Genomic DNA, 26,666 nt, shown 5'->3' on the forward strand with positions numbered 1-26,666 from the left:
TTATTTTAAATGTTGTCACCTGAACAAGCGTGGCACATTACAACAGAATCAAGAATTTCGTGCGAAGGCCTTAGACAACTGAACCCTAAATCCCTCTCTTCATTTCATCTCTGTCTCACACCATTGACTTCTCATTCGAAGCTCCGTTTAACATCTCAGAAAGCTCTAATTTTTCTTCGGGATTTTTGTTAGGAGTTTTGTTGCAGATATTATTCCGGGGATATTATCGTCTATGACGATGGAGATGGAAAAGGAGCGAGTCAGGAAACGACCTCGACTCACATGGGACGTAGCACCATTAGAACCAGAGGTTGGTCATCTTTCTGGTTTTCGGAAAATTAGGGTTAGGGTTTACAAGATTTACGACATCGATTTGAAACGAGAAAATCTTTGAGGTTGATAATCTGACATGGAGTGAACGTGGTTTTGTTCGGTTGAATGTTTTCTTCTAGACGCAAAGGGCTCTGGTGACGGGGCATGAAGTCGCAGCAAGGCACGCATCACCGCCTAAAAGGGATGATGACCGCGAGGGGCATTATGTGTTTAATCTTGGAGAGAATCTCACTTCTAGATGTGAGTTTTTCTTTCTAGTTTCACATTTTCTTTTGCGGGGTTGATTATATTCGCTTTTAGCTATTTGTTTGATTATTGTGATTGAATTTAAAATCGGAAGTGGAAAAGCATATCTTTTCAAGAACTCCAGCACTATGACAAAGTTCCTCTTAACGGGATATCCGGGTAGTTTATTTGTTTAAATTATATCAGTAGCTTCTCTTCTTTTTTGTTTCTTTGTTTTTTCTTTTTGAATGGTAAGTAGCTGCATTTTTAATTTATCATCTTGAACATCTTTGAACATGCTTTCTAATTATGTATCATTGATGATATCCATAATCTTTTGTAATACCTGGAGTGTTGTTTCTCATGTCAGAACCATTTTTTACTGTTCAGGCTGGATTACCTCCCAATTTGACTTCTAATTGGAATATATTATTTTGAATTGCTTGATCATATCTTGCTGTGGTGTCCATTGATGTTTAAGTTATGGACCATGGTGTATGGTTATGGGGAATTAGTAGGGTTATGGCAGATAAAGTAAGGGATGATATTTGGGCGTGTAAGGGTGTTAGTGGTGGGAGGAAACAAGTGGATCTCATTCACCTTGCTATTTTTTGGGTTGTGGAGAAAGAAATAAATAGGAGAGCTTTTGAGGAGGTGGAAGCCAATTTTGATAGAGTTAGAGGTAGATGGTTCTAGCCCTTGTGTTTATTGATAACATGTCATTTTTTTTTTTTGAAATAAAAGATGAAAGTGTTATTATTCACAAAAGGTACTAAGGGAGTACCACTCAGTTACATAGTACCAATAAAGTGGATCCAAAAGTATGAGACCATCTATCGTTGATGTTTACAAAGTCCATTTCTATTCCCCCAAAAGCTATAGCATTCTTTTCCTTCCACACAACCCAAAAAATGGTAAGCGGAATAAAAAATAAATGCTTTTTCTTCTTACAAATACCTGCCCAAGTCCATAATTCCTTACTTATATTACCCGCCATAACCCATCTCATTCTGATCAACTCGAACACCGACATCCATAAGCTTTGAGTAAACAGGCAAAATAATAAGATATGGTCACATGTCTCATCATCAGCCTTACATAAGAAACATCGATTAACAAGGATATTGCCCCGCCTCTTTAACATGTCAATAGTCAGAATACTTCCTCTTGAGGCTTCCCAAGCAAAAAAAGCCATTCTAGGGGAGGCTGCAACTTTCCAGATTTTTCTAAATGGGGCTATCATATTATTCCTATTGTCCTCTTTGGTTATAAAATTGATAACATGTCATTCTTTGCAACCTATGGAGGATTTTGGGAACCTTATAGATATCGTGCTGGAATTGTAAATAATTTTGTACATAGGTTGACATCTCCTTGGTGTCTGTAATTTGTGTACACACTGTATCTTTATTTCAAAAAAAAAAAAATTATTCCGAATTGCTTAAGTTGCACTTTTCCAGGAAGCCGAATAATCTGCAATGCAGGTTCTTATGTGTTTTTTATTTTTTATGTTGATTGTCTGATCTAAACTTGTTTATAATTGTAATGTAACAGATAAAATACTTGGCAAGATGGGTGAAGGTTAGCTGTCAGGTGCCTGGTGTCTTCAAGATATTTTAATTTTGTGGTTCTGCATGTACAATTCAGCAAAAAATTGCTGCTGTTGTAGGCACTTTTGGCCGAGTTTTAGAATGTTGGGATCGTCAAACAAAAGAGTATGTGGCAATCAAGGTAGTTCGTAGCATACGGAAGTACCGCGATGCAGCAATGATTGAAGTTGATGTGCTTCAACATCTGGCTAAGAATGAAAGAGGCAGCTCACGGTACCTTCCTTTAATTTTCTGGAATAGGAAGAACGCTGGTGTCATTCTATATGTGCTTAAAGTGACATGTTGGTTCCTTTGTGCAGTTGTGTACAGATCAGAAACTGGTTCGACTACCGCAATCACATATGTATTGTAAGTATTCCCATAAACTTATGATAAAGGTTCTTTTTTTGGTTACTTTTTATTGCTTCTTTGTCAAGAATTTGTGATGTTATTTAGTTGACGTTCATAACAAGTATCTAATGAGTTATGAATTCAATAAATCTTATTTAATAGAAAGATGGACATTACTTACACATTATCTGACAATCACTGATTTAGAAATTTTGTGTGGGGATCTTATGGATAAGTGTACTCTTTTTGGAATTCTCCATCTCTGTGTCTTTTTTTTGCCTTTGTCCTTGGTGGTTGGTACTTCAATTCTTGAAGCTTTCTGGGACGTGGGCAGTGTATGCGTGGACCCTTGCTTGTTTGATGTTTCTTTTCTTGAGATTTAGCGATTGATTCCCCTACATTATAGCAGAGAACTAGATGTTAAATTTTCTTTTGGCATTTCTTACAGTTAATCTGTGTAGACTTCATTCATGAAACTGGGAACTAAACATAAACCTTCCTTTGGATGAATTTTAATGGTGTTACCAGGTATTTGAGAAGCTTGGACCAAGTTTATTTGATTTTCTAAAGAGAAATAAATACTGCCCATTTCCTGTGGATCTTGTTCGGGAATTTGGACGTCAGCTTTTGGAATCTGTAGCATGTGTGTGAAATTGTTCTTGCCTCCTGATTATCATCTTATGGTTCCTAATCCATCACTAGGCTCTGTTTTGGTGTACTTTGTTTGTTCAGGGTGGCATCATGTTTCTTATCATGTTTTCTTCTCCCCTTTTTGACAATTTTATATGCATTTTTCATATCGAGCAGATATGCATGAGTTACGGTTAATTCACACTGATCTGAAGCCAGAAAATATACTTCTTGTGTCCTCTGAATACATAAAGCTTCCAGGCTGCAAGGTATTTAGCCTATATAATTGGAAAAATTAAATGCCATCTTCAATTTGGGTATGAACTCAGTTGTGATAAACAAATTCTTGGAATGATACAGAGGAGTTCATCAGATGAAACACATTTCAGGTGCTTGCCAAAGTCCAGCGCCATTAAGCTGATTGATTTTGGTAGTACTGCATTTGATAATCACAACCATAGCTCCATTGTTTCAACAAGGCATTACAGAGCCCCTGAGGTCATTCTAGGTAACTAGTTGTGTGCTGGCACATTAGAATTTGTTTTCCTCATTTGCTTTATAAGTATGCTGTATACTTAGCACCCATAACAGCTGCTAGTCTCCTGGTCTAGTGGATTTATAAGTTTTAGAGAGAATGGGTATTGAATTCCCACCAGTAGATTAGGGAACATAGGTTATTACCTTCTCATAAAGTTTTGAAAATGCTTCATGGAGGTTAAATGTGGCTATATTTTCAATATTCTGAACTTTCCTTAGACTTGTTTGTTAGCATGGTCCTTTGTCATAAGAATGAGATTATTGAATTCCTGAGCTGTTATTAGAATTTCTATTCATCATTTGGCTTCTTAGCAACCTCCATCGGCATGTTGTACCTCATGCTTCTATTGAATTATTAAAACAAGAAAATCTCTGATTTTCTTCCAGCAGATGGACACCTTTATTTTTCTCCAACAACTTAGTGCAGTTAGCAAAGCAAATCCAGAAGCTACTCTTGCATCCCTTTTTCTGCTTCCTTTCTCTCTCCCTCCATAACGATATCATGGTCTTTATGCTAATGCTATCACATTTCGAAAGTAATGGCATTTATCACTATGTGGCTGACTTAAACTAGTTGTGCTTTCTGTCATTGGACTTTTGAAACCAGTTTAACTTTTTATTAAGGTATGCCTTTTTAGCTGAACCAACCTCATTCTTTTATGTGTTTTGGTAACCGATTTGTTGTAAATCCTTCTGAGGTTTAGTTACTGGTCTCTGATGTGCTGTGTGCACTTTTCCCTGTCCATATTAATTTTTTCACTTGCATTGACATGTTTGTTGCAGGTCTGGGTTGGAGTTATCCATGTGACTTATGGAGCATCGGTTGTATACTAGTGGAATTGTGCTCGGTTAGTCTTTATTTCTTTAACGTAGCCATGTTGCATATTGGATCAACATATCAGATAATTTCAAGCTGTGAAAATGTTATGTTAGGGTGAAGCATTGTTTCAGACACATGAGAACTTGGAACATTTGGCAATGATGGAGAGGGTATTGGGTCCTCTACCAGAGCATATGATTCGAAGAGCCAAGTAAGTTGCACTTGGAACATTTACATAAAAACAGTTGGATTCAGAAGTTTTTAAGAATAACCTTTTTGTTTACTTACTGTTTTGGGTTGCTTCAAATACCCCTCAAACTAAGATTGGAAGCACTCGGGTACCTGCATATTAGGTGCTTATAAGGATTTTCTAGGCCATAAAGAGAAAAAAAAAAAAGGGAAGAACCTCCATTCTTATTTTTATATTTGGAATTAAATTTTTTGTCAAAAGGTGTTCAATAACCTCTGTTGATTCTCGTGGACAAGCTAAATATCTATGTTTACTCAGAATATGCTTTTAGGAGCAGCCAACAAAGTCAGTTTCTCTGTAAAATAGATTAAAGACAATTTCAAGATTCGGTGATGGATCTAATAAAATATTTTGCCAACTTTGGGTTACCTACAGTCGAGGTGCTGAAAAGTATTTCAAGAGAAGTTCTAGGCTAAACTGGCCTGAAGGAGCAGTCTCAAGAGAGAGTATTCGGGCAGTGAAGAAGCTTAACCATCTAAAGGTTATTTCTCTATTCTTTTGTTTCTTTGGGAGCTTTTAGGAGGGTTGTTAAAATAACCATATTCTGAGTTCCTTCTGGCCTGATTCTGTTGAATTCCATATGATGACCGGGGATATACTCTCTTATCCAGGATATGGTATCACAGCATGTAGGCAGCTCAAGATATGCCCTCGCCGATTTGTTGCATGGCCTCTTGAAATACGAACCATCTGAACGTCTCACGGCACGGCAGGCACTAAATCATCCATTTTTTATAAGTCTAAGTTGAATCTGTGGTTAATGTTTATGGATGGCTGGCTCGTAGAATGAGATTTTGCAGTGTAATGGTACAATTACTGGTTTAATGATGAATTTTTGTTCTGTTATTTAGTTTCATGGGTAGCACCAAATGAATCTTTGAATTTGATAACGTACAGATTCCGTGTTCAAAGGGTACATAACTTGTAAGAAAATAAGAGACAAATGGCACAAACTCTCTTGTCAATTAGTTTTTCACCCGGGCCTCTGCCTGGGGTGCATTGCATTCAAATCCCTTGTGTATTTTAGGGGGAATGGTGTGTCATATAACATTAGCAATAATCTCAATAGGAACTACTGAAATTTGTTAATATCTCGCTAAAAAGGCACGAGTCTCAGGGTCTTGTGCAAACCCTTGATGAGCTCTCAAGTTGAATCCTCCTGGGGCCACTACAGAACAATAACCAACGTCTTGCTATGAATTTTCAAAATCCCTTCTTTGAACTCTTCTTCTGCAACATGCAATGTCCACACACAAGCCTAATTTTTATTTTATATTATCTATCTCTCTATTTCTTTCGCTACTTTGTAGATTTAAAAGAGGCAACTTATTTAACTCTATTGTTCTATTCTCCAACTACGCCCTGCATCTTTTTTCAATCCTTTTGCCTTCATCATTTTTCTTATTCTCTCCCGTTCTTTCCAATAACCGGCTTGGGCATATATATTTGACATCGTCACATAGTTGACTAGATTTTCACTGTCCAATTCCGTAAGAATTTTCCCCACATAGTGCCCTAAATCTATATCTCCATGTAGTCGACAAGCACTGAGCAATGTTTGCCATACTCCTATATTTGGTTTCAAAGGCATTGTCTCTATGACATTCTTAGCTTCTTCTAAGCGTCCTGCCCGCCCAAGCAGATCAACTATGCAAGCATAATGCTCTACTCTTGGTTCGGTCCTACAATCATGGTATAACCTTGACAAGTATTCCTGACCTTCTTTAACGAGTCCACAATGGCTACAAGCTGAGAGTATCGCTAAATAAGTCACCTCATCAGGTTCCACTCCACTTAACTGCATTTCATCAAAGAGATGAATTGCTTCTTTTCCCAGACCATAATTTGCATAGCCAGTGATCATTACCGTCCAGGAAACCAAATTTCTCATTGTCATTTTCTTGAAAGATCTCTCTGCTTCATCTATCATTCCACACTTGAGATACATGTCCACAATTGAATTACATACTGATGTTTCTAGACCAGATGGAATTTTAACGGTGTAGGCATGCATTTGCCTACCTTGCTCCACAAGAGCATAATCAGCAAACACACCAATAATGCTTGATAGCACAAAACCATCTATTCGTGAGCAACTGATGCGAAGCTGCCTGAATAAATCCAGAGCCTCATTCAAGTTCTCGGCTTTGGCATAACCTAAGATCAGCGAACTCCAGGATATGACATTCTTCTCCTCAACGTGATTGAATACTTTCCGAGCTTCGAACAAATTTTCAGATTTTACATATAAATCTATAAGAGCGCCTGCAGTTGTTGCCTTAGCCAAACATGGGAATCCACTTGTGATCAAGAAACCATGAACTTGCTTTCCTCCATGAATTGTGTCAAGACCAGCACAAGCTTTCAACATGCTTGTTAATGTGAATTCGTCAGGAATCATCCCATCTCCTTGCATCCTCTGGAACGCACTGATAGCTTTTGCACCATATCCTGCAAGTGTGTATCCTGCAATCATTGCATTCCAACTTATAAGATTCTTGATTGGCATTGATTTGAACATTATCTCCGCTTCATTAATTCTTCCACATTTCGAGTACATGTCAGTAATAGAATTTCCCACTACAAGCAGCTTCTCAAATCCTCTCTTAACACACATACCATGTATTCGCATTCCATTTTCAAGACTGCCCAAAAGCCCGCATGCCCTTAGATTCGTAGAGAAGGTGAACTCGTTTGGTATAACAGCGGACAATATCATTTGAAAGAATAATGATAATGATTCTTTGGCATCCCCTTTTAATATGTGCCCGCACATAAGAGCTGTCCATGAAACCACGTTTCTCTCAAGCATTTTATCAAACACAGCACAGGCCTTGTCCATTTTATAGCATTTAGCGTACATGTCTAGGAGAAAATTGTTTAGGACCAACTCAGACCCAAATCCCATTTTCACCAGAGCTCCATGAACTTGAATCCCTTGATCAAGTAATCCGTTCTTTGAACAGAACCTTAAAAGGTTTGCAAATCCATGCCGCTCGCTCAAAACCAACGAAGGGAATCGGCTCATTAATGGCAACCAGAATTGATGTCTCTAAAATCAGAGAAGTTGAAGATCTGTTTGTACCCGCATTGCAGAACTGTAAAAAATTATCACAGTTGAAGAAAATTCATGCGGATATTGTCAAGTACTCGTTATCGCAGAGCAGTTTCTTGGTGACGAAAATGGTTGATGTGTGTGATAAGCATGGGGATATTGAGTACGCAACTTTGCTTTTCAAGCAAGTGATTGAACCAAACGTTTTCTTGTATAATGCTCTGATTAGAGGTTATACGCATAACTATAGGTACAGCCTAGCAATCAGCAGTTACAGGCAAATGCTTAGATACCCAGAAGCCAAAAACTCCATTTTACCTGATAGATTCACATTCCCATTTGTGATAAAAGCATGCGCTGGGCTTACGCATCAAACTCTAGGGAAGCAAATTCATGGCCACGTATGGAAAGTTGGGCCCAAGAACCACGTTGTGATAGAGAATGCGCTTATAGATATGTACACCAAGTGTGATAATTTACTAGATGCACATCAAGTGTTTGAAGAATTATCTGAGAGAGATGCAATTTCTTGGAATTGTCTCATTTCTGGGTATGTTCGATTGGGTCAGATGAGAAAGGCTAGGTCCATGTTTGACAAGATGCCATATAAGACTATTGTGTCTTGGACAGCAATGATCACAGGGTACACGCAAATAGGGTGTTATGCAGATTCGTTGGAATTATTTCGGCAAATGCAAATGGTAGGTATTGAGCCAGACGAGATCAGTGTGATGGCCGTTTTGCCTGCCTGCGCCCATTTAGGAGCTCTTGAGCTTGGAAACTGGATTCATAAATACTCTGCTACAAATGGGTTGGTGAAGAAAACTGGTGTTTGCAATGCTCTAATTGAAATGTATGCAAAATGTGGTTGCATCGATCAAGCTACCCAGTTGTTCGATCATATGGGTGAGGATGAAAGAGATGTGATTTCTTGGAGTACCATCATTGCAGGGTTAGCCAACCATGGGAAAGCTCACCAAGCAATAGAAACGTTTCAGCAAATGCAGAGAGCAAGAGTGGAGCCTAACGGCATCACATTTCTTGGCCTGTTGATTGCTTGTTCACATGCTGGTTTATGGCGAGAGGGATTGATGTATTTTGACAGGATGGTAAAGGATCATCATATAGGAATCGAGCATTATGGTTGCTTAGTCGATATGGTTGGACGAGCAGGACAACTCACCCGGGCTCTTGACATAGTTGAGAAGATGCCAATGAAACCAGACTCAAAGATATGGGGCTCATTGTTAAGTTGTTGCAGGAGTCACTGGAATCTTGAGATTGCTATTATTGCAATGGAGCATCTTATAGAGCTGGAACCAGATGACACTGGCAACTTTGTTTTACTCTCCAATATCTATGCTCATCTTGGGATATGGGAGGGTGTTTCCAGAATGAGGAAGCTTATAAGGAGTAAGAGCACTAAGAGAAACCCAGGATGCAGCTTGATTGAGGTCAACAATGTTGTTCAAGAGTTTGTATCATGTGATGATTCTAAACCATTTTCAGAGGACATCTTTCATATGCTAAAGCTGCTGACTTTGCATCCGAAGGGAGCTAACGACATCGCAGAGGGTCCAAGTAAATATTTGTGCTGAATCTCCAGATTTTTTTGAAGTATGGGAGGATTGGGGTAGTTTTCCAATAAATACCACTAGATAGAGCTTTTCATTGAAATTATTTATACCTAGAAAACCAAATGACAATTGTAATGCTGGGAGAAAGTATCAGTACCAACTGGAGTTCCTTAATCAACATAACTTATGTTCATATTGCCTCAGATATAAATGGCTTCATACTTTACTAATTTAGTATACATTGCAAATTCCAGTTGTTAAAGGTACCTAATAGCATACAATAACAATAATCATATTGAGAAAACAAGTGAGCTAAAGCATGATCATGCACATATCTAATTAATGTAATAAAGAAATTGCTCTGCTCCTGAGGCTTTTTGACCTCATTTCCCAGGATAATGTAGTTATCATCCCACGCAGTTGTAATCTCACCCCAATAAGACAAGACTTATGTCTTTGTTTCATAAGCTAGAGTACAAAAATGAAAACATGTGCATAAGCTAAATAGGGAAAAATCATCAAGTTTATTCAGTGACTAGAAACAAGAGTTCCAAATCGGCATAGCATAAGTTCAATAGTGGAGATATCATAAAGCGTCATTCACTAGGCCGCATTATCATTCAAAGGAAAGGCCACATATGATGATCAGCGCATATACACTGAAGTCCATGAAAACTGCATCCATTACCTTCTGCATCATAAAGGCTACTTCCAGAGCATTACCGACTTGCTCGACCAAGTCATGTCCATCAGTCGGACCCTTGTTTTCTCCTCTGATCATCTTCTCAGAAGCGCCTCCAGAATAAAAGAGTTGAGCCAGTGCAACTGTCACATTTGTCGTCAGGAGTAAGAAAAAAGGCCTTAAGCTTATTACGTCCTTCATATTACTGCCCAGTACAGGAAACCAAAGATGTGATAGAACAACTAAAAGGGCTACTACTACAGAACATACAAGACGGATACGTTCTGAAGCAGCAATAGCAGCAGTAATTTGTTTTGAGGTGAAAAATTTAGCTTGAAATGTCTGAGGTTCAAACTGCTCCACTGTGCCTGGAGTAGGTATGGATGAATGTTGGTATACTGATGACACTGGAGATGACTGTATCATGCCTCTGGCTTCTGAAGCAGGAGTTTTCTGTGGTTCAGTGCTTACCTCAAAACTTTGCACCTGCGGTTCCATACTCGCCTCAAGGAGAATGTGTCCAGCATCACTAATGGGATTCAGTCTCCGTAAAAGGGGAGCAGAGGTTTTATTCTCAGCATCCGAAGAAACTGCAAGACAACAAGACCCATAAGGAAGCCATGGAAATATTAATGCTATATTTGGAAGAAATCAAGAAATTTTATGGAATTAACTTGGGAATTAATACTTAGTTTGAATAGGAGACGATAAAATTCTATTGGAAAAAGATAAAAATTGACCTTCTAAGAAATTTTAAATGAAATTGGAAAGATGTTTTCCAAATCTTTTGTACTAGAAAAAGAAGTTTTATTAGATGAAAAGGATATAAGTAAAAGTGTGGAGAATAAGGCATCCTCATCGAACTTACTAACAGAAAGCGCAGCATACTTTCCAAATCCTATTAACCTTTTTGGAATTTAATTGTGTAGTTCTACACAATTCCTTAAGAGACCAGCTTTTATATTTTAAATAGAAGTTTTGTCGTCTCTAATTAAGCATGGATTTCCAAATAAATTCCACAAAAAATTGTTGGTTTGTTTCAAATCTTGCTTTTTCTATACAAAAGAAGAAACATCATTAGAATGGAGAAGAAAAAAACAAACTAAAGGTGGATAAGCTATTTTCAAAAAGAAAAGGTAACAACAAAGTAAATATACTATCTATACATGACAACAACCCGATCCCTTTGTGAAGTGGATATAGAAATGCCTCTAAAGAAACCATTGACTTTAGCCCAATTAGAGCCAAAAACACTGTCATCTCTCAAATGCAATCAAACAACTGAGAAATTTTCTTAAAATTCTCACATTTCTCTTCTGCACAATGATCACAACCCAGCAAATATAGGCCCTCCATAAAGCATCTTCTGATCCTCACTCTATCAAAACCTTAAAGAGGTGAAGACCTCAAATCTGGAGAACATACCCAAGAAACATGTAAAGAAAAAAATATAGTCTAGATCTTCCAGGCCTGTCCACAATGAAAAAGCAAGTCTGTTGTCTTCTAAATTATAAAAGCACGTCAAACAAACATCCGGAGACTGCGCTATCTGAGGTCTACAGGTTTTTGAAGCAAGTCATTAGTGTTCCTGTTATTACGATCCGCTGCCCGCAGAAGGATTCTCACTTTAGACAAAACTTCCATTTTAGAAAAAGATGAGAAGTCAAAATTCCTTATGGTAGGATCTAATTGCTTGGACTTGGCATTTTTGTACCATGCCAGCATTGACACAACATACCTCAAGAGAAAAAGCATCTCTCCTCCTCCCTATAAACGAAGGACTCTTCTCTCCCTTTCCTATACATTCCAGAGTTCACAACTTCCTATTTCCACTATTCCAACCTCTTCTTTTTGGCTTGTTATCAAGCTCATCGATTTCTCCCTTCCTCTACAACATGCTCCAATAGTCCTCAATAACTTGTACCAAAAGCCCTTACAACTAACAGCAGCTTGTGGAGCTTCAAGATGTTGTACTTAAACTAGTAAGAAATGTCATTTTTCCCTGAAGATCCAGAAGACAGAAAGGCATGGCTGAGCTCTGGAATCACCATCAGCTCCTGGTCCACCAGCAATGTCACTTGACAATTCATAACCTGCAACTTAAGACTTCTCACATGGGCTTAGTTCCACCATAAATGGCAATGAAGAAACAAACCTTCTAGACCTCATCCATAGAAGATGAAGAGACAGTGTAGCCATCCTGACAGGCTTTTGTTTTGATTCTAAGTCTTATATTCTGTTCAGCCTTCACCTTGGCTCTTGGGCTGCCACCCCATTCAGAAATCCCTTTGTCTTTCTCCTTAATCGGCAGTTCAACATAACCGACCTTTGGGCCTTTAGACTTAAGCCAACCAATCTTTGGGCTTTTGCCCGAACGCCCAACCCTAAGAGCAGCTAAGGTGCCAATCCTTTGAATTTGAATACAAGAGGTCATTACCCCACCTTGCCACACCGTTTTGGTTCTGCTTCTTTGTCAAAGACTAGTGAAATATCCATGTAGATTTCTTTAAGTCTCCATGTTGGAAGCCATTTTTTACATTAAATTGTTATAGTTGCCAATTGAAGTGAATAGCTAATGACAACAAGATTCACACAGTGTATATCTTGACTAGTGGTACAAATGTTTCCTAGTAATCCATCTCATACGTTTGTGTATAGCTATTTGTCATTTGTCTCGTATTTTCTTACAAGTTATGTACCATTTAAACATGGAATCTGTACGTTATCAAATACAAAGATTCATTTGGTATCATTTATCATTAAACCAGTAATTGTACAAATACACAGCAAAATCTCATTTTATAAGCCAACCATTCACAAATGTTAACCACAGATTCAACTTGGACTTCTAAAAATCGGATGATTTAGTGCCTGCCAGGCCGTGAGACGTTCAGATGGTTCGTATTTCAAGAGGCCATGCAACAAATCAACAAGGGCATATCTTGAGCAGGCATGCTATGATGTCATATCCTTTAGATGATTAAGCTTCTTCACTGCTCGAGTTAACCATAGAAGAGAGAAGCATACATGGAAATGAAAGACTAAGAGAAGAGGTAAAAACGTACTATCAGAAGTTATATGAAGAAGAGTTCAAGAGAAGACCGAAGCTTGATGGGATTCAGTTCCAGAAATTAGATGAAGCCATCAAGATTGATATTAAGAAGGAGTTTTCAGAAGATAAGTTATTAGAGGGTCTCAAGGAGTGCAATGAAGAGAAAGTTCCAGGGCCTGACAGATTTAATATGAGATTTATTCAAGATTGTTGGCCTATTGTTAAAGAACACCTAATTGATGTATTTAATGAATTTCATAAGGCAGAGATTTTGTGAAATCACTGAACTGCACTTTGACACTTACAAAAATTGGAGCAAAAAATGTGAAGGAGTAGGCCTATCAGCTTGATAGGGTGCATTCATAAGTTGATCTCGAAAGTTTCAGCTAAGAGAATGGCCAATGTTTTCGGTCATGTTATTGGAAAGAGTCAACATGTTTTGTGGAAGGGAGACAGATATTGAACGTTGTTATGGTGACTACTGAAGTGGTGGACAAGATGGCAAGTAACAAGCTGGAAAGGATTTTGTGTAAGCTCAATATGGAAAAAGCCTACCCATGTTTGCTGAGATTTTGTTAACTATATGTTGGATAGACTTGGATTTGGACAGAAATGGAGGAAGTGGATGCTCACGTGTGCTACTACGCCCTCTTTTGCTGTGATGGTGAATGGGGGGATCATCCTCCTTTTTCAAGTCATCCAGGGGAGACAAGAAGACTCACTTTCTCATTTGTTGTTCATTATCGTTATGGAAGCCCTGCATAACTTACTGGAGAAAGCAAAGGAGGTAGGTTTTGTTGACATGTTGGGTTCTCTTATTTCTCTTGTTTTCTTTTTTCTTTCATGGTGTTCCTTTTCTTTTGGGAGTAATCTTAGAGGACCGCAAATAAGCTGATGATTAGAATCCAACCGATTATTTAATTGTTCTGCTATTAAAAAAATTATATATATTCATCATTCTTGCTGGATTCCAAGAGTAACAATTGAGGCACAGAACAAGCACTAGGCACCCATTTATTAAGACTCATGCTTTGCAGATTGTAAGAAGACTGCTAACAACAACCAATTTCCAACTGCTCAGTCGAACAATCATAGACACTTCTCTGATCTATTTGCAACACAAATAATACAGATTGCAAAGAACGTAAACGTGGTTATCCTTCAATAAGAGGGCACCAACCAACAATAATGCCTATCAATAAAACTTCAACAACTAAACCAGAGATTACATTTTTTCAGATATCACAATTACCTAAAGTCAAATATCATTGTTAACTGAAATATCCCATATTATAACAAAAAAAAAATTTAAACGAATTATCACAGGAATCGAGGTACATGGTATACATGTTTGGCTGTCTTCTCTTTCTGCCGAAATCACTAAAGTATACAAAAAAAAGTTTGGGATATTCTATAGAGAAATAGCTAAAGCCACAAGAACCCTAATTGAGTTTAGTTTCCCCACATATATTATACATTAAATACAAGCCAACGAAGAACAAAACCGGCAAAAGGCAGACCAAAAAGTACTTGCATGACTCCAGGGTAAACCACCATAAAACTAAGAAACCAAAAAAGAAACAGATACGGATAATCATAGGTACCCGTGGTCTGATCTGGGAGATACTGATCGTGGGAAACGGAGGGCGGAGACGAGTCCGTAAAGCTATCATGCTGGAATTCAGACGGAGAAGAAGAAGAAGAAGGGAGATTCTTGATCCGACCAGTGATCAGAGCAAAGCGGTCGGATCCTCTATCCACAATCTTCCTCCTCCTGCTTTCTCTACTGCTCGTTGCCATATTTCCTTCCCAACCCAAAAAAATAAAAAACAAATAAAGAAGAGAGGAAATCTAAAATAACTGTTCGTTAGGGAACGTGGCAGAAAGGAAGCGCGGTTGTTTTTAGGACAAAAAAAATGTCAGAAGTGGGATTTGAACCCACGCTCTCTCACGAGAACCAGAACTTGAGTCTGGCGCCTTAGACCACTCGGCCATCCTGACTACGTGAAATCTGTCACTTCAAATATAATAACTCTCATGTCACAAACTTTAAGTTCACCACACAAAAGAAGAAGAAATGTGTATTTATTTTTCATGTAAATACTGTGTGTTTGTAATGAGTTATTTTAGAATATGTAAATATTTTTTAGCTTTTAAAGTCATAAAATATCTAAATCATCTCTTGGGACTACTAAATACTTACTATTTTTTAATTTAAAGACTTTTAGAATAATTTGTTCATTTTTAATAAGAAAATAATAAATTCATTTGACCATTAAATTTTTTCTATTCTATTTTTCCGTAATAAACATATGAACAAATGTGCTTAAAATATATATTAGATTTAAAAGATCATAAATATTTATATCGTTTTTAAAAGTACTGAAAGCTTTAGTTTTTGGAGCTTTTAGATGAAAAAAATATGAATCAATTTAACCATTATGTTTTACCTATCCCATCTTGTTCTATAATAAACATAATTAATAATTACAAAAATTAATAAATATCACAAAAAATAAAATTTAATGATAGAAAAGCAGTCTCTATGATTTAAAATATTGTAAGTATCATATTAGCATTAAATAAAAGTACAACTATTTTTTTCTTTTACTATTCTACTAAAGAACCCAACCTTTCTCAGCTCAGTGACACTGTTGAAGCAAGAGAAAACATCCTGTGGGAACAGCTTTGGATATGATGCTGTTAGGTTTGAGTCAGAACAAACAGAGAGACAAAAAATTGTTGGTGAACCTGGAGGAAAGAAAAAAAATTCATTTCAATGTCTTATTTTGTTTCATCTCTCTTCTCTTTTCTTCTCAGGGTGTTGCAACTGATTTTCTGTTCTGCTCTGTCTCTCTCTCTCAAATGGTAACACTAACTTATGGAAATAACAGCAGGAAACGAACTTCAACTCACATTCCAAGAAATAAAAACACTGTGACTACATTTACTTGCATTTTACATACTTTTCAAAACTGTATTCCCAACACAAGATTGAACACTGCTTACAAAGTGACCAGCATATTGGTTCCAAGCAATTTACCCTTCGTTTGAATGATCAGTAGGCTGAATCTAAGTTTCATTATCCGAATCAGGTATGACAATATCAATGGCAGAATTCTTGGTTGGTCTTTGCCTCAACCTATTTTTTAACCCAGGCTCCTGGTTTCTGCAGCAGGATGTGATTCCAGCTAATCTTTTGCTATAGCGTGATCCTTTTTGCTGCTGCAGTGTGAGAGTCGTTTCATGGCTCCTGCTGTCAACATAACCATCATTTTCCTTCATAGAATTGTCTATGTTGTCCCCGTGCTCGTATTCCTCGTCCTTTTCGCCATCATAATCATCATCATCTCCGTCATCACCACTAGCTTCCTGAAATTTGTCACTTTCAGTTTCACGATCTGAAGAGCTGCCTCCATTACTAGATCTGTCCTTCAAATCTGTCGCCATGTCTTCATGTTCAAAATTCCATTTCTGCCTTTCTTCAGTACTCGTTTCCCTAAACCACATATTACAGCAATTAAAGAAAGTAAATTTTGTTTATCAATGAGGTTTTGACATGCTTACGTATTTGAAGTTGATGCCTTAACAGTATCAAAAATCATGACCAGTCAGCATTAGATTCCAGCAAATGACCAGAAATTACAACTCAAATTGTTTTTGTGTCTTTGTACTCCAGATGATGGATTCTGCTTAAACAGAAAAGCTGACGGCAGATGATGCTGTACTGATGTTATACTCAATATAAAATACCATCATACTCTTAGAGGTATCAACTACAATTAGCCAACCAAATATATTGAATATTACCTCGCAATACATGATATTGCCACTTGTATGTAGACTATGAAAAAAGAAGAATTTTATTGAATAAAATGGCCCTATTTATATAAGTTTATATGAACAATAAAAATAAACACACTTGATTATATGTCTGCACTTCCCAACACACCCAATTTACTATTTACTAATATATCCATTCACCCTATTTACTATATAAATGCACTTCCCAACACACCCTTTCAAAATTGTGAATAGATATTATTCATTTCTAAATTGCTAATAATAGGCTGAAAACGATGGTTACTGAACCCCTTGCCAATACTTTCGCAAGTTGCAAGTTAATGGACATATACGGTGTGTATATCACCTGCATCCAGCTTTTTTTTGATAAAATATCGATCAACTTTAATATGCTTAGTCATGTCATGTTTTATAGGATTGTAAGCAGTACTAATTACAGATTTATTGTCGCAATTGAGTCTCATATGTTCAGCCTATTGAATTTTCAAATCTTTTAAAATCATCTTTAATTGTAGGAGCTCATACACCCTTTGACTAGAACCCTAGGCTCAGCAGTAGATCGAGATACTAACATCTGCTTCTTAATTCTCCACGTTACTAGGTTCCCTACAAGAAAGGTGTAGTATCCAGATGTAGATTTTTTATCAACTAATGAACCTACATAATCAACATTATTACAAACTTCGAGGAGCACCCAATTGTCTCCTTTAAACATAATTTCCTTTCCTAAAGTATGCTTTAAATAGCGGAGTATTCTATAAGCGACTTGCAAATGCACTTCTATAGGCGGCCGGTGCATTAACTGACTCGTTGCACTCAGTATATATGCAATGTCAAGCCTTTGCAGGTGACAAGTATATCAAGTATATCAATTTATCAACTACTCTACTTCCTCTCTGCTAACCAAGGATATCAAATCATTCCGGGATCAAATCTCTTCCTTCCCCCAAATTTAAACTCTTACCTAATCATACTCTTTATTGAGTCCTGCCACAAATTGGTACTTTCTATGTTTCTCAACTAGTCTTTTCAAGACTGTCGCATCTTTATTGCTCTCCATAGTGATGCCAAATATTGGTCAAGTTCTTGTCATAAGCTTTTTACAAGGTTGGCATATTCAACGAGTGTTATTTTGCCTTGTTTAGTTGTCCACACTTTGACCACCAGGTCATATATCCGAGTTGCATTCTTTCCCTTGGAATAGATTTCTCATATTGCATCCCCAATCTCCTTGACTGTGGGCAAACACATTATAATTATACTAATCTCTGATGCCATCGAATTTCAAAGTTAGACCATAATTATCGAATCTTCTCATCCTAAGCATCAAACCTGAGATCTTCCAATTTTGATCCAGTGCCGACATGATGACTTAACTTTTCTCTACCCTTTTTTTATTTAAATTAAAGAGAAAGAATATTATTATATATTAAGGTACTAAAGGGATATCCCCCGAAAACACAAAATTACAAGTCGATCAGGTGGTTTATGACAACCCCAAAATTTTTGCAATCTACTATATCATAACCAATCAAAATAGAACCAAACGTATGAAACCATTTATTCCTAATATTTACAATGTCTGTTTCAATACTCTCAAAAGACCTAGAATTCCTCTCCCTCCAAATAACCTACATAATAAAAATCAGAATAAGCAATTATTATTTTTTCTTTTTACATAAGCTAGCCCACGCCCACAACTCCTTGCTAACATTACCCGCCATGGCCCACGTCATCCCCATAATCTCATACACGTACTCCCAACTTCTGTAAACCATAAGACAATGAAGTAACAAGTGATTGCATGATTCTTCTTCGGCCTTGCACATGTAACATCTATTAGCCATCATCATACCTCTTTTTCTCAACATATCAATGGTCAAGATTTTTTCTTTAACAGCTTCCCAAATGAAAAAAGCCATTTGAGACGGTGCTTTTGACCTCCAAATTTGCTTAAACAGTGTTGTTTTGGCATTCTCCTCACCATTTTTGACAATAAAGTTATAGTAGGACTTCACCGAAAAAACCTCTTTTCTTGTCTGGTTTCCAGATTCTTTTGTCTTTCACATTGCCCACGTTAAAAACAGCAAGCCAACGAAGCAGATTACAGAATTCTACCTCTCCTTCATCTTTTAAATTTCTTCTAACTTGTATATACCACCCACCCCCCCCTTCTCCCATCTCAAATGCCTTCTGCACAAGAATATCCCTCTCACTAGCAACCTCAAAGATCCTCGGGAATTTATCTTTCAATTTTGAGTCACCAGACCACTCATCCTTCCAGAATTTATTTCAGCTCCATTACTCAGCTGCCAACGTAAACAGTCATAAAAATTCTTGCTGTCGGTGCTGATTTTCTTCCACAAACTAGAACCATGACGCTTATATTTCCCTCTTCTACCCCAATCCCTCTCCCAATCACCCCAACTAGTCTCCACCACCACCCTCCACAGTTTCCCCTTTTCATTTACAAATCTCCAAAGCCATTTGCCATGTAAAACAGAATTTAATTTCGAAATAGATCTCAACCCCATACCACCTTTATTGACCGGTCTCTTAACTTCCTCCCACTTAACTAAGTGAAATTTCCTATGCCCCCTCATCACCCCAAAGAAAATTGCATTGTATCATCTCCAGTTTAGTGACTATGCTGGCCAGAATAGTTAAGATGGAGAGGTGGTATGAATCAGTTGTGACCAGTTCAAGTAATTTTTGTCGTTGAAAGAGTAGGCAACCTAGATTAGCCAAAATTCGTTGTTGTTTTATGTTGAATTTCTTATTAGGAAGTTTATGTCAGTAGATTGAGACAACCTCCGACATCTTTCAAAATGCAATTAGAATTCCCAAGCTATCATGCCGTAAAAACTGAGCATAAGGGGTAATGTGGTATGGTGGCTCACTGTAACAAGGCGCAGCTGTGCAGGGAGCAAGAACAGCAAACAGAGGAAGAGCCAGGGACAAATGCAAAAAGGGGTGGGTTCGTGCTGTGTGGACAAAACTTGGACCCAAGGCTGGAGGGAGTCGGGTACGCGGGTGAGACATGGTCAACCGAACAAAAGCTGTGCAGGTGAGGGTTGCTCTAGCTGGTGGTTCTGGAGGCTACTCTGGATGCAGGCACACGGTTCTGGTGGCTGCGGCCTAGCGACTGCTCTGGCTGCTTTTGTTCGTGCGGCTTGAAGGATAGGGATGGATATAAAGGCCAGCTTGCGGTGGCAGGAGGCTGGTTAGTGGTTGCTGGAGGCTGGAGTGTTAATGATCAGCTATGTAGGTTGACCCTCTCTAAGGCTTTCTTATTTCGGAAATAAAGGTCGATTACAAATTGTAAAAAAATTCAGGATTTTTTTTAACCTAGAACTCTAATACCATGTGGAGAATGAAGTATGAATTTTATTGAATAATAGGTTCTTGTATATACAGATTTATAAGAACAATAAAAGTAAACACAAATACACAAATTACATGAGGGATATATGACTAATATACCCTTTACCCTCATTATACAAATACACTTCCCAACATAGACCAATAATCACAAATACTTCCATGTAAAATTTTCAACCACTTATCATATCACCTGTAGATCCTATTTTCAGACTTCCTCAAATTTTTCTGCTCAATAAGAAAGAGAAGGTAAAATGTGGTATTGGGTTGCAGTACCATTTAAGTCCAAAGGCTTCTCACTAAAGTATTGCCTATGGAAGAAATATTTAAAAATACTAGGAATGCTTCTGCCAACCAGTCCATACCAACATCCCTGGATTTCATAAGTTTGTAAATGACAATCTTGCTAGCGTACCGGATTGCATCAAATGAAGAAAAGCTTACAACCACATTTATGTTGGGAAAACAGGACATGGAACCAAACATAAGTAGGAGCCTGATATTGATAAAAATATAATTTAAAATAGAATTAAATGCAGCCTTACTTTCTTAGCTGTATAGCCTCATTGATAGCCCGATCATACTCATCTGCACATTGAATCTGGAATTAATAAAAGCATTTCCCAAGTAGCAACAAAAATAAAGAAAATCATGGAAGACGTATATCCAAATAAAATAAGAAAACCATTTTTCCAAATAGCACAAAATTCAAGAAAATCATGGAATATATCCAAATAAAATAAGAAAATTTACAAAGTCGACAAGAAATTTAATGCACCAAGTGGGCATGGATAATTTCTAGCAAAAGTAGCGGTTACAATAACCTCAATCAAAGGGACATTCAGCCAAAAAAGAACTTAATGAGAGGGATTCTGTCAAAGGAATTTAGACAAGAGCATAAACCAACATAACCAGAGGATTGGAGTGTTGTGGTTCTAGAAGCATAAACTAACATAATACGAACTGCCACGCGCCACAGCATGGTCAGAAATATTTTTAAAGAAAATATAAAAAGTTTTTGGTAAATTATATCATCTAATTGTTGTCATTAGCTTTCATCAATTATTATCAACCATACACATCAAAGCTATTCTAACTACATAAAGCACACTCTATAATTGGTGTGTCAACCAAAGTAGTATATAGCCTACACAGTGACAGAACCACAAATTCTTTTATGGACATGCCAAATGTAAATATGATTTTACATGTGAGGAGAGGGCTACACTACTGCGATAATTATATATTTCTCAACTACTGTGCAAATATCATGTATATTCTTCAGATTATTTATTTATGCTCATTATGTGTTATAAAAAATATAATATCTATTTATATACATTTTTTTATTATCGTAAAAGAACAGTTAAGAAAGAATACATTATATTGGAAATAATTTGTTTCAAAACGATAACCAGAAATACCTAGATAGGATCCTACAATCGAAATAGTAATACACGCAAGTTACCTAGTTAGTGCATCAAAATAAACTAATATGCAAGTAAATCAATAAATTTCATCAAGGAGAAGAAAAGAAAGGTAGCATAGACCATAATTGATTTGTATTTTTAAACAAAACAAGATATATAATTACGCAAGTTAAGCTAATCAGTAAAACAATTATTTAAATGCATCACGATCAATTCATATGTGTACCTAGATCAAGAAATTTCATCAAGAAGAAAAAACACAAGAGAATAATACAAACAATATGCCACATCCATATCCTGGAAGCATAGGAGGAAAAGATGTCATACCAAATGTGTAACTGATGGGCCTACGACTGCGACAAGAACGAGTAGTCCTAACAGCACCAGAGGAATTTCTTAAATCACTTAGGAGCATCTCTTCCCTTTTCTTCCGTTTCAATGCCCTCTCTTTCTTCTGTTAAAAAAAATATATATGGATTGTTTGTGGTAGATATATATGCACAACAAGATCACAAAAAAATGTACATATGATCTTACCTTCTGAAAGTTCTTAACAACAGGAATTGCATCAGTCTCAACAGTCTTGCCGATAGCAATTTCTAAAAAGGCTTTGCTGGATAATAATTCAGTCTGCCAATACCAAAAATAAGAATAAAAAATTGAAGATAACAGTAACAAATAAGAGCTGTGATCTTACAGAAACTTTTTGAAATTCTTCAAGATTAGTTGCAACTGTTTCCCAGTGGGAATAGATAACAGGTAAATTTGAACATGCTTTCCCCCTCATTTTTCTCAATGAATTCATTTTGCTGATTTCTTTGTACAATCTATAACCTAGGATCGCATTTCCATCATACCTAGCATCAAACATATAAGATAATCAATCTCATACAATAAATATTGTCAAAATATAATATAAGAATACAAAAATTACCAGTATGAAGTTCCATTTGCATGCTCCCCAAGCTTCTCTTTGCGAAAAGATGGAAGTTTGGTTTTCTGCTTCAGGCTGTCATTGATATATGACACGGTATCATCTTGCTAAAACCAGTACGATCCAGTATACAAGTTAGTAAGGACAAAAATCTGCAATCAACATATCTTAACCAAAGCTCTATGTAAAAGATAAGGTTGACAATTTCATATGGGATAAAAAGAACCAATAATGCATATATATACAAGGAATAAAATATTATGCTCTTGACATATGACTGGTTGTTTGAAAATCATGTGTCTCATGGCTTTAATATTTTGACATCTAAAATTCATACAAAACTAGAAAAATAACTCGATTTTACATACACTAATAGTTGGAGAAAACCAAAACCATTGAATTACTGAGCTGAAGCATCCAGTTTAACTTAATAAGAAAATTAGTAACTGAGAAAATCCAAAAAATGATAAATTAGCATATAATCTTCTCTTGTTATAGTGTAGTTTAATGGGGACAAATAAAGAATACTATAAAATGATATACACAAAACAACACAGGCTCTGACATAAATATTTTAGAAAAAGGAATTAAAAATAAATTAGCTGATCAATTACATCAACTCGGATTTCACATAGTGCTTTTAGGATTAGCAAGCGACATGTTGGATCAAGTTCTCTGTACTTATATACTTCCTCTCTGCACAGGCAATGGCAAGAAGGAAACCAAAAGGACATCAATTGCTATATAAAATGAGATAAAGGTTTAAAGCATGGACAAACTTAAATAATGAAAACACATCATGAATACCCATTGCCCGCAGTTAATGGAATATCCCCATAAGCAACCTACACAAATGGGTCCATAAGTGTGGTAAGCATTCGGTGATCCTCGAAGAACCTGACAGTATTTGCAGGAAAGCTCTGAGATGCCTTACCCATGGCCACCACTCAGAAAGTTTCTTACAAAGGACAGTCACCCAAACATCTGGACGATCCAGAGTTTTACTAACTGGCGGGATTCCCTGCCAAAAAATCAGCTCACAAGATATTAATAGTAAGAACAAAATCTCTACCACTTCACAAAACCAAAAAACAAAAAGTTGTGCAGGTTCATACATTTTGCAGTACATTCAAAAAGAATGCGTGAAAGCAAAACTACATCCATAGCAGTTGCAGCAAATATGTTAGTTCCGATAACAATAATGAGCAAGCAAATATGTCAGTTTTTATAACAGTAATAGGCATGTTTTTCACTTACCAATGTGAAAAATAGTATGATCTTCTCAAGATTTCCAAAAGCCATTCAATAAAATAAGATCACTAGAAGTATATCAAGGCTATTATGCTTGAGAATAAGATAAAAAACAGGAACCTATTATTGAGAAGATAGAGCATCAAATCCTGCTTTCAAAAAAGCAAAAAAATGAAGAAAGAAAACTCTGCAGGCAAAAACAAATTAAAACAAGGACAAAAACATAAAATAATAATCACAGTTCAGTTCATCCAAAACAACGTACATACAAGCAAGCCCAAAAACGCTATCCACGTGAATCTAAGATTCTCTAGTTAACCATAGTCAAGGGCTTAACGCCGGGAAGAAGCTAAAAAGGGTGCAGTATTTCCAGGACATAAAATAAGACTTCAATAACAAGAAACAGAGAACCTTCAGAAGTGCTATATGAAGCTGAGTATTTGAATTATTAGCCTCAATAAGACCCATCTCAATCTCCTCTGCCGTTAGATTGAAGTCATTTCCAAGGACTGGCTCAAAAACCTGTAAGAAACAACAATTACCCAGTAGAAACATATGCAAACTTTATCTTTCCCTAAAATATCAATACATAACTTCATTTTCCAAACAAAATACACCTACTGTTAGGAAAAAAAAAAAAAACTTCATCCATGAACGAGTGTGCAAGCAATTACAGGCGTAAAATAAATACTACATATCTGAGAACCGAAATGATCCCTTGTAAAAAGCAAAGAGTCAAATTCATACACATTTCTCTTTTTGTTTTACTTGAGGAACCCGATAGTCGTACCCATTTCTGAAACTACTTTATAAATTAAACTTTCTGAACCTGCTTATGTCAACCAAAATAAACGTTCGATGTATGACAATACAAAACTCTTTCCCTCTGAACAAAGATTAACATTTTGAACACCAGACAAGACTAACAAACAATGACCCAAGATCTTACGCTTAAGAAATTGAGAACAGAAGCTAACTCCCATCGTCCGCGAAGCTTTTGGACCTCGGACTCGTGATCGAAAACGATAAACGAGTCATTTCTGATTTCCTCCTCCAACAAAGCCCCTTCTCCGGACATCTCACCTGCCTCTGACACCGAGCTCCGAGAGCCACTGGTTGTATAGAGAGATAATCTCAAGCGTTTGCCAGTATAAAAGAACAGAAAAACTCATAGAAGGAAAAGGGACGGGGAGAACCGAAGCTTTTCCCGCTCAAATTAATTGCACTTAACCCGATGTACGGTTAGCGGTAGAATTCTAGGGTTAATTTCTAGACCGCCTCCTGGGATCACCATATTTTACAGTTCTACTGTTGTACTCGGTTGCGTCCTCTTTCCCCGTAAAACGCACCGTTTAAGCAAATTCCAGAAGCACTTGTGTCTTCCAATTGTGAACTACCAATGGTACTATGGTTACTTTATAAAATTTATTAAATTTTCCTTCAAATAAAATTTGATATTATGTTAATTAATTATGTTATAAAATTAATAATAAATATTAAAATAATAAAAAAATTAAATTCTAACAATTTAAACAAAATTATTTAATTTGGTTGTTGTATTGCATTCAATATAAATATTAATTTTAAATCATTGTTATTTAACTATAAAATAAAATTTATTTTAATAATTTATAAACATAATTATTGATAATAAATTAATACTAAATTTTTATTTTCTAAAAACAATAAAATAATTAAATATAAATTTAATAAACATACATATTAAAATTATTAATTACCTTGTACAATATGCTTCAAAATATATTATTTTCAGCTTTTAATTTCACTTTTATCAAATATATATATTATTCCATTTGAAAGTATTAATATTTTTTAGTTTTTAACTAATTTTATTTTGATAAAAATCCAGTTAAATGTGCATTAAACAACTATTTAGTCATATCAGGTGTTTCGTAAATGATAACTCTTTGCAATACATATTTAAAATTAATGGAGTTAAGCTTACCAAAACTTTATAAAATAAATTTAATATGAACTTAATTATAATTTTTAACTAATTCAACATAAAATTACTAAATTGTATTTATGTCGAAAATGATTCTTTAAGTTTTTATATGATTGATTTTAATATTTATAATTTTATTAACATCAGCATGTATAGTCAAATATAATATTTTTGTACATAATAAACACAAACATAATAATGTGAATTAAATTTACTATATTTTTATTTAATTCAAATATGCATCATGTTTTTATATGATAACATAATATTAGCAATGTTTTTTTTTTAATATTTGCTTATATTTTGTTATTCAATTTATCGTTTTAGTTTAATCTTATTAACATTTTTTTATGCTATTGTACATGTTATGTTTTAAACAAAACACAACTTTTACTATTTTCTCTTAATTTATAAAGAAATTAGTGTAAATATTAAATTTAATTTTAAAATTTCGTATCATATTATAGTCCAATATAAATGTATCATCCGTTGCAATTTAATTATAATATTTAACTTTTACTTTAAACTACTATTGAATTTTTTTTTTAATTAAACAATAAAGTACTCAGCTGTTCTTTAATATTTCTTATACATTTATTTTACGATAACTCTCATCATTTATCTCGCCTATAATATTAAATATCTAATTCTGAATGAGAACTCATACCTTTTATGCACTCATATTTTTTATTTACTTTAGTGCTACATATTGCTGCTTTTCATCAATGATAAAACTATCCACCAATTTTTTTTTTTTTTAATAAATTGCTTCCACAACACATATTTTTTATTAAATTTA

General features: G+C 35.9%; 5 protein-coding genes and 1 non-coding gene across 10 annotated transcripts; 2 read left to right on the top strand and 4 right to left on the bottom strand.

Annotated features, from left to right (window-relative positions):
- The first annotated feature begins 7 nt into the window (after nucleotides 1-7).
- On the top strand, nucleotides 8-5,581 carry AME3 (Protein kinase superfamily protein). Of its 4 annotated transcripts, XM_088208594.1 has the most exons (12): nucleotides 8-310; nucleotides 453-573; nucleotides 2,113-2,139; nucleotides 2,228-2,381; nucleotides 2,468-2,516; nucleotides 3,027-3,141; nucleotides 3,306-3,397; nucleotides 3,489-3,636; nucleotides 4,449-4,513; nucleotides 4,599-4,696; nucleotides 5,111-5,216; nucleotides 5,347-5,581. In XM_088208594.1, exons 1-12 carry the CDS (start codon nucleotides 233-235, stop codon nucleotides 5,482-5,484), a joined length of 1,191 nt encoding a protein of 396 aa, XP_088064720.1. In that variant the 5' UTR covers nucleotides 8-232; the 3' UTR covers nucleotides 5,485-5,581. The 4 variants fall into 4 exon arrangements, with proteins under 4 accessions (XP_088064720.1, XP_088064721.1, XP_088064722.1 ...); XM_088208596.1 differs by having other exon boundaries at nucleotides 10-573; nucleotides 2,113-2,151; XM_088208595.1 differs by lacking the exons at nucleotides 3,306-3,397; nucleotides 3,489-3,636.
- A 129-nt stretch (nucleotides 5,582-5,710) lies between these two features.
- On the bottom strand, nucleotides 5,711-7,763 carry LOC110806623 (Tetratricopeptide repeat (TPR)-like superfamily protein). Its single transcript, XM_022031548.2, has one exon. The coding sequence runs from the start codon at nucleotides 7,761-7,763 to the stop codon at nucleotides 6,072-6,074; it is 1,692 nt and encodes a 563-aa protein (XP_021887240.1). The 3' UTR covers nucleotides 5,711-6,071.
- A 2-nt stretch (nucleotides 7,764-7,765) lies between these two features.
- Nucleotides 7,766-9,597, top strand: LOC110806628 (pentatricopeptide repeat-containing protein At2g20540-like). The gene has a single exon (XM_022031552.2). It carries the CDS (start codon nucleotides 7,766-7,768, stop codon nucleotides 9,386-9,388), a length of 1,623 nt encoding a protein of 540 aa, XP_021887244.2. The 3' UTR covers nucleotides 9,389-9,597.
- Nucleotides 9,598-9,872: 275 nt separating this feature from the next.
- LOC148252928 (uncharacterized) lies at nucleotides 9,873-14,965 on the bottom strand. Of its 2 annotated transcripts, XM_088208599.1 has the most exons (3): nucleotides 14,706-14,939; nucleotides 10,320-10,639; nucleotides 9,905-10,192 (listed from the first exon to the last, which is right to left on the bottom strand). In XM_088208599.1, the coding sequence occupies exons 1-3, from the start codon at nucleotides 14,899-14,901 to the stop codon at nucleotides 10,145-10,147; spliced, it is 564 nt and encodes a 187-aa protein (XP_088064725.1). In that variant the 5' UTR covers nucleotides 14,902-14,939; the 3' UTR covers nucleotides 9,905-10,144. The 2 variants fall into 2 exon arrangements, with proteins under 2 accessions (XP_088064724.1, XP_088064725.1); XM_088208598.1 differs by having other exon boundaries at nucleotides 9,873-10,639; nucleotides 14,706-14,965.
- Nucleotides 14,966-15,018: 53 nt separating this feature from the next.
- Nucleotides 15,019-15,102, bottom strand: TRNAL-CAA (transfer RNA leucine (anticodon CAA)). The gene has a single exon. It is a non-coding gene; the product is annotated as a tRNA-Leu (tRNA).
- Nucleotides 15,103-15,994: 892 nt separating this feature from the next.
- LOC110806621 (DDT domain-containing protein DDR4) lies at nucleotides 15,995-25,204 on the bottom strand. Its single transcript, XM_022031545.2, has 11 exons — nucleotides 24,851-25,204; nucleotides 24,313-24,423; nucleotides 23,585-23,671; nucleotides 23,458-23,495; nucleotides 23,265-23,346; nucleotides 22,651-22,757; nucleotides 22,414-22,573; nucleotides 22,254-22,346; nucleotides 22,044-22,170; nucleotides 20,832-20,874; nucleotides 15,995-16,600 (listed from the first exon to the last, which is right to left on the bottom strand). The coding sequence occupies exons 1-11, from the start codon at nucleotides 24,977-24,979 to the stop codon at nucleotides 16,174-16,176; spliced, it is 1,404 nt and encodes a 467-aa protein (XP_021887237.2). The 5' UTR covers nucleotides 24,980-25,204; the 3' UTR covers nucleotides 15,995-16,173.
- Nucleotides 25,205-26,666: the final 1,462 nt, after the last annotated feature.

The sequence above is a fragment of the Carica papaya genome, chromosome 7 (assembly GCF_054855325.1).
Source record: "Carica papaya isolate Zhongbai chromosome 7, ASM5485532v1, whole genome shotgun sequence".
Lineage (NCBI taxonomy): Eukaryota > Viridiplantae > Streptophyta > Magnoliopsida > Brassicales > Caricaceae > Carica > Carica papaya.

Excerpts from the sequence above, each read along its gene's own strand:
- AME3 (XM_088208594.1), top strand. The coding sequence starts at position 233 with ATGACGATGGAGATGGAAAAGGAGCGAGTCAGGAAACGACCTCGACTC. Across the intron at positions 2,382-2,467 it reads AATGAAAGAGGCAGCTCACG|TTGTGTACAGATCAGAAACT; the intron begins GTACCTTCCTTT and ends TCCTTTGTGCAG. Across the intron at positions 3,637-4,448 it reads AGCCCCTGAGGTCATTCTAG|GTCTGGGTTGGAGTTATCCA; the intron begins GTAACTAGTTGT and ends TGTTTGTTGCAG.
- LOC148252928 (XM_088208598.1), bottom strand. The coding sequence starts at position 14,901 with ATGGCAACGAGCAGTAGAGAAAGCAGGAGGAGGAAGATTGTGGATAGA. Across the intron at positions 10,640-14,705 it reads TCTCCCAGATCAGACCACGG|TTTCTTCGGATGCTGAGAAT; the intron begins GTACCTATGATT and ends GTTGTCTTGCAG.
- LOC110806623 (XM_022031548.2), bottom strand. The coding sequence starts at position 7,763 with ATGAGCCGATTCCCTTCGTTGGTTTTGAGCGAGCGGCATGGATTTGCA.
- LOC110806621 (XM_022031545.2), bottom strand. The coding sequence starts at position 24,979 with ATGTCCGGAGAAGGGGCTTTGTTGGAGGAGGAAATCAGAAATGACTCG. Across the intron at positions 23,496-23,584 it reads TTTCTGAGTGGTGGCCATGG|GTTGCTTATGGGGATATTCC; the intron begins GTAAGGCATCTC and ends CCATTTGTGTAG. Across the intron at positions 22,347-22,413 it reads AAGAATTTCAAAAAGTTTCT|ACTGAATTATTATCCAGCAA; the intron begins GTAAGATCACAG and ends TGGTATTGGCAG.
- LOC110806628 (XM_022031552.2), top strand. The coding sequence starts at position 7,766 with ATGGCAACCAGAATTGATGTCTCTAAAATCAGAGAAGTTGAAGATCTG.